At 34.9% G+C, this 12,607-nt stretch overlaps 2 protein-coding genes across 2 annotated transcripts; both read right to left on the bottom strand.

Moving 5' to 3' along the window:
- Positions 1-2,762: 2,762 nt before the first annotated feature.
- On the bottom strand, positions 2,763-3,684 carry LOC147390268 (cysteine-rich receptor-like protein kinase 10). Its single transcript, XM_086457568.1, has 2 exons — positions 3,486-3,684; positions 2,763-3,347 (listed from the first exon to the last, which is right to left on the bottom strand). Exons 1-2 carry the CDS (start codon positions 3,627-3,629, stop codon positions 3,003-3,005), a joined length of 489 nt encoding a protein of 162 aa, XP_086313694.1. The 5' UTR covers positions 3,630-3,684; the 3' UTR covers positions 2,763-3,002.
- A 2,335-nt stretch (positions 3,685-6,019) lies between these two features.
- LOC147390269 (antimicrobial ginkbilobin-2-like protein) lies at positions 6,020-11,035 on the bottom strand. The gene is made up of 2 exons (XM_086457750.1): positions 10,279-11,035; positions 6,020-6,180 (listed from the first exon to the last, which is right to left on the bottom strand). Exons 1-2 carry the CDS (start codon positions 11,033-11,035, stop codon positions 6,020-6,022), a joined length of 918 nt encoding a protein of 305 aa, XP_086313876.1.
- Between the last annotated feature and the right edge of the window lie 1,572 nt (positions 11,036-12,607).

Below are 12,607 nucleotides of genomic sequence, written 5' to 3' on the forward strand. Positions count from 1 at the left end.
TTTGAAAGGCAATGTAGGTATCTTGGTTCCATTCACCTTCTTCTAAATTACCTTCCAGAAGGGCAACTTTTTCTACCATGTCTTTTTGTGTTTTGTTTAAATTACCAATGACGTTTGCATTCCAAGCCTTTAAATCGCTCTTGAGGCGTTTAAGCTTAACGAAGAATCTGTATAAAGGACATCCCTCTGCCCTCAGATCCCAACTATTTTTCACCAATTCTAAGATATCATCCCTTTAGCCCATAAATCAAGAAGCTTAAAAGTGCGAATCAACAGAGAGGATAAGCGGGCAGTGATCCCAAAAAAGCCTAGGGAAATGGGAGACCAAAGTGTTCCCAAAAGTAGAGAGCCAAGTAGGTGAGAATAGACTTCGATCAAGACGAGCCCAAATTCGCCTCTTGTGATGTCTATTGTTGCACCAAGTGAAGCGATTACTAGAGTAACCTACATCAACCAGACCTGTGTTAGAGATACAATCCCGAAAATTCTCCATGGATGTCAAAACAGGATGACGACCACCTTTTTTCTCTTCAACACTAGTTATTGTATTGAAATCTCCAACAACAATAGCAATATCTAAAGGAGCTAAGAAATTTTCCAGATTATTCCACATAACTCTTCTTTCCATAATTGAACAACTCCCTCTAACGATACAAATTTTAACGGGGGAGCCATTAATGGATGCTTCAAAGAAGAGATATTGATCGTCCGCATATGATAGCCTGATAAGGGCTGGATTACCAAACCAAAAAAATCAAATGGAACCCACCTCGGAGTTACAAAAGGCACTAGTAGCTTTCAGAGAAGATTTGATATAGTTGAAATTGTTTAACTTCCTAGACATGGATTCCAGAATTGCAACAAAAATAGGGTTAACTTCAGACTTCATTCTCCTTAATCTGTCAAAAGAGGAGGTATTCATGATACCTCTAATATTCCAAATTATGGCTTGAGTCATTGAGAAAGAGAGCAACCTCACCGTGCCATTCTTCGAATACCATCAATCATGGGAGAGTTTGGTTCTGAGGAGGAGAAATACCTGCGATTCTTCCTTCTAGTAACCAAAGAGAACACCTTGTCATTCGAACCAGCAGGATCAACAATAAATGAAGTGGCATTCGAATCCGCAAAAGGAAAATTCTTGGAAAAATCTTGAGAAAGCCTAGGATAGGCGAACAAGTCCCCTTCGATATCCACCATATTCATAACAGAGACCAAATCGTTAGGCTCAACCAAATTCTGCTTATCCAGATCAGTTGTTGCCTCGAAGTCAGCAAAATTCACTCTAGAATCTTCTATGAAAAGTGCAACTTCTAAATCTGGGTTTGCGTTTCCAGACTTGCAACCAAGAGATTCCTCAACTGTAAGACTATCTTTATTTGATTCATTTAACTTTGCACCTTCATCCACTGAGGATTTCCCATTAGAAGGCCTTGATAGCAAATCTGAAGAAATCCCTAGAATTTTGAGGCCATTTGAAGCTGTAGTTTGAGGGTCCTCAATCACCATTGAAGTTCCTCCCATAGTCAACTGATGACGAGTGATGGCCACGTTCAAGTCTGAGTTGGCCGAAACTTCCCCCATGGCTGTCTCCTTCCCCTTCCCTAAAATCGGAGCAATTCTAGTGGGGACATCACACGCTCCTGAATTATCTTTGATCACCAAGGGACCAATTGGATGCTAATCTTTAACTATTTTGTCAGAATTTGGTTTTCTTGTGAGCTTAACTTCAAAAGAATTTTTTGGTTTCGGAGCACCCATTCTGCAGTCTGTTGCATTGTGACCTTGCTTGAAACATGAATAAGGAGGCAAAGCACCAAAATCTATATTTTGCCAAAAACCAGACTCACCAACTCCTATCCAAACACGATTGGGAGGGATTGAAAGAAGATTTAACAGGATGCAAACACGGGCCCCATTCAGCCTAGTACCTTTCTTGGTAGCTAGATCTATGGCTAGGACTTCTCCCACCACTGAAGCCAAAGAAATCAGGTTGACTTCTTCATAACAGAAAAAAGGAAGATTGGGGAAGGAAATCCACCAAGGGATTAGTGTTGGATCAACATCCGAGGGACGAAACAGAGGAGTCCATTTGAAAACTCGGAAAACATACTTCGAACAGAGCAGCCTCTCTTTAATCCAGATCATCTTCATGTCAGCATAGGAAGAAAAATTGAAAAGGACATGGCGGAAATCAATGGTGACTCTTCGATAAATTCCATCTAGCGATTTCCTTCCTGATGATCTCAATATTGGGCCTGAACAGTTTGGTAGAACTGTTTTTGAAAAATTTCCCCACTAAAGCGAACTTGAATCTGTCAGAGCCCTTCTCAATGTCTTCTTCGTGGAAGTGAATAGCTGGTTCACCATGCCACTTAGTGATAGGACGAAGGGGTCTGTGATTGATCTGTTGAGGAGTATGACCTTTCCCCCCCCCAACAGCCTCAGCAAAGGATTTACTACCAATCATCCCAAAAGAAACAGGTGAGGCAAAATAACAGACAGCTAAGCTGCGCCACAGGTACCAACTATAGTTCCTCCTTACCTTTCTTATATGAGCCTAGACAAATCCCTATTGTAATCAGTAGCTAGAGTTAACCAATCAGTCTGATTTTTGCTGCTTAGGTTCACCACAGATCAACCCATCCTACATATTGTTGCCAAAGTCCATATAGACATGAAAATCCTATTTCTCTCCTATGATACTGGTAGTAACAATTCATCAGGATATTAAAGAATAATTACAAACTTGCATTGCCTGCTTAAGTTCGAAATTTCAAACTACAAATAAATCAAGCTCATTTACCGGCATAAATGACTACGAGAAAAATGGGTAAATTCACCGCCAAGGTTAGTGAATTTGCTTGGATTTAGCCAAATTCAATGGAACTTGACGTCAAATTTACCCCTATTTTCACTTGGTGAATTGTTGTGACAAAACCATAGTTAATTTCTTTAAGCACAAGTTGTTTTTAATCGTGAGCATATACTTCTGTTTGTGATTATCGGGGATATAGCTCAGTTAATGACATTCCATTCACAGAAAATGTTGAGTTACTTGTATGTTGGTTGGGCTGAGTTGATTGTGATTCAATCTCCATCGAAGTCGTATCAGACACCCTTCTACAAGGTGCAAAAACTGCAGGTTGCGAAGGTAATGTGTGAGTAATAGAATAGCTACTAAGCATAACCACCACAGCTGCCATGGTAGGTCTGTGTGCAACATCATCTTGAACACATAGTAGCGCAACGTGGATGCATCTAATCACTTCGCTTCGTGAAAAAGAATCCTTCAAAGTTGGATCTATCAACTCTGAAGCTCTTCCTTCATGCCAATGTCTCCATGCCTGCAATAACTCAACATATATGTATTAAAGATATATTCAAGTTCTTTAAGTTAAGACACTCTTCTTTTACTTGGTAATGATATCCCGACTTTATCAACGCAATAAAAATGAAAACTGCACCCAAATAGTCACACTCACATAGCTAACAAGGTCCTCAGCACATTCTGCTTGATAAAAACTACTGTTTTTCTGGCCACTCACAATCTCCATAAGCAATATACCAAAACTATAAACATCTGACTTCACTGAGAACTGCCCATGCATAGCATACTCTGGAGACATATAGGCACTGCATCACCGATAAAATCAATTGAGATAGTAACCTTTAACATTTTATTTAAATAGTTTCATTTACTCTCATATCAGGAGTCACTTACACAGTGTGAAAAAAGCCCAAATTTGACGGACCAAGAGGTCAAATTGGCGTATAATTTTTCATTCTAATTTTTTTTTTCGACAGGCCAAATCTGTCAAATTAATGAAGGATGAGAGAAATTTGACCGCTCTAAGCCGTCAAATCTGGGAACATCAAGAATTTCAACAGTCTTAGACCGTCAAAATCCAATTTCTAAAATTCGTGGGCCTTGACCCATCAATTTTTCTGTAGAATTTTCCAGTTTTCACAAAGTGTTAATTCAGCTTAGACATGAAATTTAGTACTCACTATGTTCCGACAATTCTACTGCTATTGCCTTGACTTTGGTCCACTACAAAAAGCGTTGCCATGCCGAAATCTGAAATTTTTGGGTTCATCTCCTCATCTAACAAAATATTGCTGGCTTTGAGATCTCGATGAATAATCCTATGTCGAGAATCTTCATGAAGATAGAGAAGCCCTCGAGCAATACCTTCTATGATTTTGTAACGTGTTTCCCACTTCAAATATGGACGTTTTATTGGATCTATAATTCATCAAAACGGATGTAAGCAATCTCCAATACCTTGATTTTAAAAAGATATACATTGATAATTCTCTAGTGATTGTATGATGATTTTTATGATTAATTTTTTAAGTCTTTATCATGCTTACTAAAATGTCTTCACACAATGATAATAAAATCATTGTTTTCTACCACTAAAACACAATAGAAAGATTGCATTTTAGGGTTTTTTTAATTGAAAAATCACTGTATGGGAGGTTTTGAAAAATAACTTATCACGGCCATCTTCATCTGTCTCTCTCTCACACAAAGTTAAAAACAGATGGAGCATTGGAGACGAACCAAATAGAATGTGATTGAGGCTTGCGTTGGGTACAAACTCATAGATCAATAGCTTCTCTTCTTCTTTCAAGCAGAAACCTAGGAGCCTAACAAGATTCTTGTGTTGAAGCTGGGCCATTAACACAACCTCATTTTTAAATTGTTCTTCGCCTTGTCCAGAGTTTCTAGAGAATCTCTTCACAGCTATTTCTTGTCCATCAGATAGCCTTCCCTGAGAACGTATTGCAATATCCGAATAAAATAGAATAAAAGTGAATAAGTTGCTTCAAAATAATATTTAGAACCTCCTTTAAGATATTCTAAGTTTTGAATCCAACATATGTGAGGTTTATGTGCAAAATTATAGTTTGTTTTTTGGTATGATAATAATCACCTTGTGAACAACACCGAATCCACCTTCACCAAGCTTATTGTCATCAGAGAAGTTGCACGTAGCAGCTTCTATTATATCAAAGTCATATTGCAAAGATTCCGCATCTGTTAGCTCCTCCACATCTTTGCCATGGTAATTAACAATAATAGAAATGTCAATCAAATGAGTAAAGATTCCATAGACGACAGTAAATCTATGAAAGTTGATGTTTTCTTCCATCATTTGAAACTTGGGGAGTTGGATTCGTGGTTTTAAATCTCTTCTAGTAGACTGCCTTGATTGAATTCACGGTGAATTTGTATTTAAACTTGAATGGAGTTAATCTTGCAGAAATCGACAAGAGAACAAGCACAATATGCAAAATAAAGAAAACAAAAACACGAACACAGAGCTATACGTGATTCACCCTTTTCTGCGTTTCGTCCTTGGAGGAGATCAATCTTCTTCACTATATCAAGTGAAGGTTATAGAGGAAAACATACCCCTTTTCCACCCCCTCTATTTTTGATCTATTTTCTTTGTCAACTAGATTAGTAACTTGGGTGAAGGTGGGTTTTAAACCTAGCTATGTCGACAAGTATAAACAACCGTATACTTTACCAATGTAAAGTAAGCTGGCGCATTCAAAATTGGTGTTGTCATTGGATAAGTTGTTTCTAATGGCATTAGTAACTCAGGTGAAGGCGTGTTTTGAAACAACGTCTATGATATCAAAATCATCGTACTTTACTCACCTAGTTGGCACTTTCTGAATGTACATGAGATTGGTTAGTGCACCAAAGACACCCCTTTTTTAACCTCAAACTGTTAGAGGTGATGGTATGGGATGGTAATAGTTTGCTTGTATTTTTATTTTTTTTAGAATCCAAGTCATGGTATCAACACTCCACAAGTTGACAATTCATTTAACTAGAACCGGTCAATTCATTGAGAAAACAAATTTTCAAGACTATGTTTTCTCAGCAATCGTCACCGTGTAGGGACAAATTTGATGATCAACTTGTTTATGCCTCTATAGGTTTCTTGGGTACATAAAAACTTGCATCGTTTTTCAAGATCACTGTTGTGCCAATATATTAAATGAAGGACAATGGATACTTACTATCAACTTTTTTGTTTGTCACAGGCGTTCTCTTTCTTGAACAAAAGCATATGACGATGGTAGCGAGAAGTAGTAGTGGAACAGTGGATGAAACAACTATAATCGCAATAGTTCGGGATGAAACCTTTCCCTTTCCTGCACAACGAAGATCGGTTTTTGTAAGTAACCCCACAATGATGAATATCAAATTTCAAAACTACATTGACGGAACGACAAAAATTTTTGATGCAATCTAAGAAAATGCTAATCCAATAAACCCATAGAGGTCATACAACTATTGAAAAAGAATATTAAAAATGAAACAATACTCTAACCAAATGTCTTATTCATATTCAATGTTCTTGTAACATTTATTTATCAGAAAATTAGACTATATAACCTAAACAAATTTGTTGAAGAAAAAAAAAATATAAGCTATAAAGAGGCCGTTCTGACCTCTTCAATGGTTAATTACTTTGAATGTGGGACTTTGGTCCAGATGAATTTAATATCATGAATATAAAATGTTGTATTTGGACTAAGTGACTCTTGAACTATGATTATCTTTGCATGAAGTTAATCGGTCAGAGAACTCAGGACTTAATTTTGCAATGGGTGAATTACTATTTTGCGAGCTGAAAATGAGTTATTTATGATTCTAGCTCACTGTTCATTTTAATTACCAAAAGGTGAATGATCACGTTTTTGTTAAAAAAAATTTCAGAAGGAAGTGACTATTTCGCAGGTTTAGAGTGACATCGCAGGTTTAAAGTGAAATTGTCATGTTAAAGCTGTGAAATAGTCACTTTAAAAACCTCATAATTCGTTATCATTCACGTTTTGGTAAATAAAATGAATTGTGAGCCGGAATCGTAAATATCTCTTTTGCAATCAAGTCACAATTAAATTCTTGATCACAAACTAAAACATAAATTGGCTACCATAAGTAAGAAAAATCCTAAACATTGCGTGGGTGACATTAGTATTTTGCTCAAATTAGTGTTTGTTGACACTTGAAAAAAACTTTTATTTATTTATTATTATTTTAAAGCGAGAAGCCTAAAAATCAAAGCGACTTATTTTCATGTTTACACGAATCTAAAATAACTTAAAAGGTTTATTGGTTTGTGGATGAGGATGTGCTTGTCTATTTTGGGGAATAACTACTTTCAGACCACAAACAGTCCCTTGTGCACCCCATCTTTAGAAAAATACATATTTTTGTTGGCGGTGCAACGATAGATGTGTTGTCATATGCTTTTTTCCCCAATAAGAGAGAGAGAGAGAGAGAGAGAGAGAGAGAGAGAGAGAGAGAGAGAGAGAGAGAGGACCGATGATTATCTTTACTATTATAATGAGAAAAGGCTAATAGAAGTGGTTAGACACCAAAATTCGCATCTTACAATTGACCTTACCTTTACATTCAAACTTAATATAATCAGCGTCATTTCGGTCAAAAATTAATTTTTTCAAAATTACAAAAATGTCTTTCTTAGTGTATAATCTTCAAAAACCCTTTAACCAATATTGTTTGCACATGTCACGAAGGGCCGAACTATGTAGAGACTTGGGGGAGGGGGAGCGTCTAACAAATATTTTAAAATATATTATATATATATATATATATATATATATATATATATATATATATTTCTGTAGAAGAATATATTGTAGAGGTTGTTGCATCAAAAAGCATGATCCGATGTCCCAGGTTGTAGAGGACAAAATTTTGTAAACTTAAAAAAAAAATATTAATAAATAAAATGTTATTTTTCACCATTGTATTTTTATTTTAAATTTGGGAATTTTGTAGAACTTCGATAGTCGGACATCTTCAAAACCTTGGATCAAGCCAAAAAATTATGTTTTGAACCTCTTATTTATGGATTTGAGTTTTTTCATGAAATTCAGAGGGCTGTGGCATTTGATTGCTAATGTGGTAATCTATTTTAGCTCAAGGACCCTTTGCAAGAGTTAAAATCTTACTTTCTTAGGAAGTACATTTCTTTTAAAAATTACTATTATATATATATATACACACACGACCGTGACCCACAAAATTTAAAAAAGTTTCATATTATTTACATTAGAAGTTTGATGTGCAAAGAGTAAGTCTAGCATTACTAACTCAGTAAGATTTCAAATCTTTCTAAGAGTCGTCGAGCTCAACCCGTGGTATTCAAAAAACATGATATGATGCTACAAGGATGTAGAGGGACAAAATTCTATGAATTTAAAAGAAAAAAAAACCTTAACAAAGATTATTTTTCACTGGAAACTTATAATTTTAAATTTGAGAGTTCGATGGGAGTTTAGTGGCAGTATGTCTTAAAAACCTTGCATCAAGCAAAAAAAATAAAATAAATAAAAATTACTTTTTTATTATTATTATTTTATATAAGTTTTTCCATGAAATTTAGAAGGCCGTGGTGAATTGGTAATCAATTTGAGCTCAATTACCCTTGGTAAGATTTGATCATCTTACAAAGTAAGAGAAGTGGTTCTCATGTGCAAAAGCATGTATGAGACAAACTTAATTTTAATTTAAATATTAATTGAAGGGATTTTAACATTACATGGTTTAAATGTTAGTTTTGTAATTTTGAAAATAACCAATATGATCATAGGTCATGTTATTGCAAGTCTTTGGGTGATGATACCAACGACCTCGGTTCAAATCCCACAAGCACCGAGCTATGAATTCATTAAAAACATGTTTAGTGGAAAAAGTAATATATGTAATGCGTCTTCTATTATAAAAAAAATAATACATTTTTTTTTATTGATAAAAGTATACATTATTATTTATAATTTTTTAAATTATATTTTCATACACTTAATTCGGTCCTGAAAGTGAAATTTTTTGGGTCTGCCCTGCACGCCACCTTCTAGTCCTGTTAATGACCGAGCACTACATAAATTATTTTAATATATTAAATTAATAATTTAAAAGATAATAATTTTTTTTTTACCAATAGAGCCGACTGTCACCTTCCTGAAACGTATTACTCAAGGACTTTTGCCTTTATGCAGCCTAGAAAATTTTTCTTTATAAACACCCCTAGAATTCTTTAAATTTTAATAATAATAATAATAAAATTTAACTCCAATTCTATAAGAAACTTCTTTTTTATTTTTCTATCGCACTTAAGTTCTTGATTTTTTTAATTAAAATCATAATTAGTTGAACTATTTGCATGAACAAGAGTTGATTTTTGGATCAGATCTGATGTTTTATTGCAACAAATCCATAACTAAATGTGGTTGATCGGATTAGGTCCTAAATTTAGATAAGAGTTGGGTGGATACCAATTCAGTACGAATCTGGTCAAGCTCATCCATTGGCACTCCTAATTAATTTTAAATTTCGGGTGATAGGAGTCTTGCTTCAAAATTTTGGAGGAGTCCTCGTTATTATACAATAGAAGGTGGCATGTGCATGTATAAAAAAGGCTTATATATAATTAAAGGATTTGTGAATATTATTACAAAGTAAAAAAAAAATGATATTTTTATAATTTTGAAATCAAATCAACACGATTATGGTTGTGCATTGCAATTTTCTTGGTTTTTGACTAAATGACCACAATTATGTTAAATTTAAATAAAGATGAGGGCATTTGTGGGATCAAAAATTTGGTGTCGACCTATTCTATTTCGTCTTCTCTCATTATAATAATAGAGACGTGACATTTTGTATTTATTTAATACCCCTATGTTTTCTTCATTTAGAGTACTTCCTTTACCTGAAATTTTGAAAATGGAGAGACGTAAAATAGAAACAAAACTCCATGTCTTTTGTAACAAGGAGTGTACCTCCAAAGTTTTGAAGCAGTTTGATCGCTTCAAAGTTGGACTTCTATAAAATAAAAAAGGAAAAAACTTTGAAGCTTCTTATAGGATGAAGCTTAAGAAGCTCTCAACAAGAATAGATACAATTTTAAGGATCATTTAAGTTATTTTTTATAAAATAGGAAATATAAAATTATAGATTTCCAAAAAGAAGAAAAAAACGGCTATAAAAAACATTTTGTGATTTGTATTTTTTATTCCATTTTAGGTGCCACAATTAACAAATCTTTCGTCCCTGATTTAGTACCCATTAAATTTTTTCTTAAAATTTAGGGGAAATAAAATTGAAAGTAATTTAACTTTAGTAATAATAATAATAATAATAAAAGATAAGGAAAAGAAATGAAATGAAAATAAGAAATTCTATCCCTAATTAAATAGCAAGATCAAGTGTATGCTTACCATTTGTTAACGGTGGTGCAGATCGATAGAAAGGATAAATCTCGTATCTCGAATAACAACTTGGTTGAAGAACTCTTGCACCTTGTCTTCCATTACAACAAATTGGAAACCGATCCACAGAATCTATTAAGCATCTGTTGCAATCATATTGAGATAAATCTGGTGTACACTGCACTAGCCCATATATTTTCTGAAAATTTGTATCGTTTTCTTCTCCAGTTGCAAAATTTAGAGTAGAAGACCCATTTGAAGCTATTCTTACAAGCCCATTCATCAACTCGTTGACTTTTGTATTAAATTGATTTGGATTTGAGACACTCAGCGAATTAGGTACAGGGATATTCGGCCTATTCTGCATAGTGGAGAAGATGGAACGATTAGAGTACCTTAACATGCACTCATCAAACCATATAATTGAATCTTTCTGTGTTGGACAACATTGGATGATGAACTTGGTTGCTGTCTCCACACAATTCTTGCACACATCAGCTGTAACATCGCCTCTACAAAGGAAAAGGCCATATGCTTTATCAGGAGGGTTTTGGCCTATGCTGGTGTTGTAAAATTGATTATTGGGTGTGGCATTAGAAGATAAAGAAGAGAGTAGGAGGTTGAGATTAACACGAAATGTGCCATTATTAGTGTAATTTGCTCCTTCACATAAGTAGCTTATTACTGTAAGTTGGGATTGGGCAGTGGTGAGACCACCATAAATGAGGATGAAATAGGGAAAAAAGAGAAATTTGAAGAACCCCATTGTTAGTTTTGGGGCCAATTTGGATTGAAAGGATCTAATTGTGAAGATTTTACTGATGAGGATGAATTAATTTGGTGTGAATTTATATTTAGAAGACTTGGAAATGTCAACATTTGAAAAGATCAAAGTCAAAATCGATCTCTCCTCTCGCTCTAGAAAGAGTCCGACTTTGAAGCTGGAAGGTACTTCAAAATTTGAAGGAACCCTCCTTGATACAAGATACTTTGCTTTTTGAATTTATTTAAGGCCGCTACAATTTTGCCGAAATGTGAAATGCCACATGTAATCCAATGGAGAGGGTTCCTTCAAAGTTTTGAAGGAGAATTCCTGCTTCAAAGTTTTTCCCCCTGTAGAACTGATAAAAGAGAGATTGGGACATAAGGGAAACATTGAAGGCTCATTAACGTATGTGGACTTTAAAGCAATGTTATTTTTCCCCCTTTTGTGATATAGTGGGTGTCCCCAACCTTTGGATGGGACTATTCCCACAGTTAGCCCACTCACACAAAGTCCTAGGTGCAGCATACTGAGTCAAGGGTTAACATAACCTCAGAGGGTGATCAGAAAAAATTCATACCTGCGTGGGAAGCAATGTTTTAAAGCCATCATATATATATATATATATATATATATAAAATAAAATTAGAACTCAAAAATTAATATATGGAAATTTTAATATTTATTTAAATATTATCTTTAAAACCTTTAAAGAATATCAACAAATCGAAAGATTTAGATACAAAAATTTGGAAGTCTTTTTTTTTTTTTTCAAATAATTTACAGATTCCTACATGGTTTAATATTTTAATATGAAGGTTGGTACATAACACCCCGTCAAAGGTGCATCTGATTTCAAATGTCCTAGGGATTGTAGTTTTATGAAGGGTTCATTTTCTCCATAAATCGTTAGTACATTTTCTCTTATCTCAGATGTTTGTTTGATAGAGGAGTAGGGTATATAAAACTAAGAGTCATGATAATTTGACTTAGTCATGTGGCATACTCAATTGACACTCTTGATGTGATAGGCTCAAGAACTGTAGATTTACTCTCCTTTGCTATCCTTAGGATACAAGACTGCACCTTTTTATGGGGGACCATAGTTCTATATCTCGAGGAGTGCAGATTTACGGTTCTTGAACCTATCACGTCAAAGGTGTTGATTGAATATACCACGTGACTAAGACAGATTATCACGATTCTAAAACTAAATACAAGTTGAGAATTTTGGGGTTCTAAGTAAAAACCAATTAGCAGTGAGTGGAGAGGTCTAAGAGCTTATAACGAGATACACAAGACAATTTGTATCTGATGTGGGACTAAACTAAATACGCCCCTGCACGTGTGGGCTGGATTTGGCTAAAGCACGTGGAGATATGAACTGAATGATGTGGAGGATAGAAAGGCTATACCATGATAATTTGGGGGTCCAACTCAAAACCAATTGGCAATGAGTGTAGAGGCCCAAGAGCCTATAAGGAGAGAGACAAGGCCATTTGTGTCCGACATGGGACTAAACTCAACACAAGCCAAAATTGAAAGTGATGTTGACAGTCTCAAAGCAAGGTTGGT

The sequence above is a fragment of the Akebia trifoliata genome, chromosome 11 (genome assembly GCF_017979445.1).
Source record: "Akebia trifoliata isolate Shusen 1 chromosome 11, ASM1797944v1, whole genome shotgun sequence".
Classification (NCBI taxonomy): Eukaryota; Viridiplantae; Streptophyta; class Magnoliopsida; order Ranunculales; family Lardizabalaceae; genus Akebia; species Akebia trifoliata.

What these genes read in the sequence shown, in the direction of transcription:
- LOC147390269 (XM_086457750.1), bottom strand. Translation starts at nt 11,035, where the DNA reads ATGGGGTTCTTCAAATTTCTCTTTTTTCCCTATTTCATCCTCATTTAT. An exon ending in TGCACCACCGTTAACAAATG is followed by an intron (nt 6,181 to 10,278) that starts GTAAGCATACAC and finishes TTCGTTGTGCAG; the next exon opens with GAAAGGGAAAGGTTTCATCC.
- LOC147390268 (XM_086457568.1), bottom strand. Translation starts at nt 3,629, where the DNA reads ATGTCTCCAGAGTATGCTATGCATGGGCAGTTCTCAGTGAAGTCAGAT. An exon ending in CTGAGGACCTTGTTAGCTAT is followed by an intron (nt 3,348 to 3,485) that starts GTGAGTGTGACT and finishes GAGTTATTGCAG; the next exon opens with GCATGGAGACATTGGCATGA.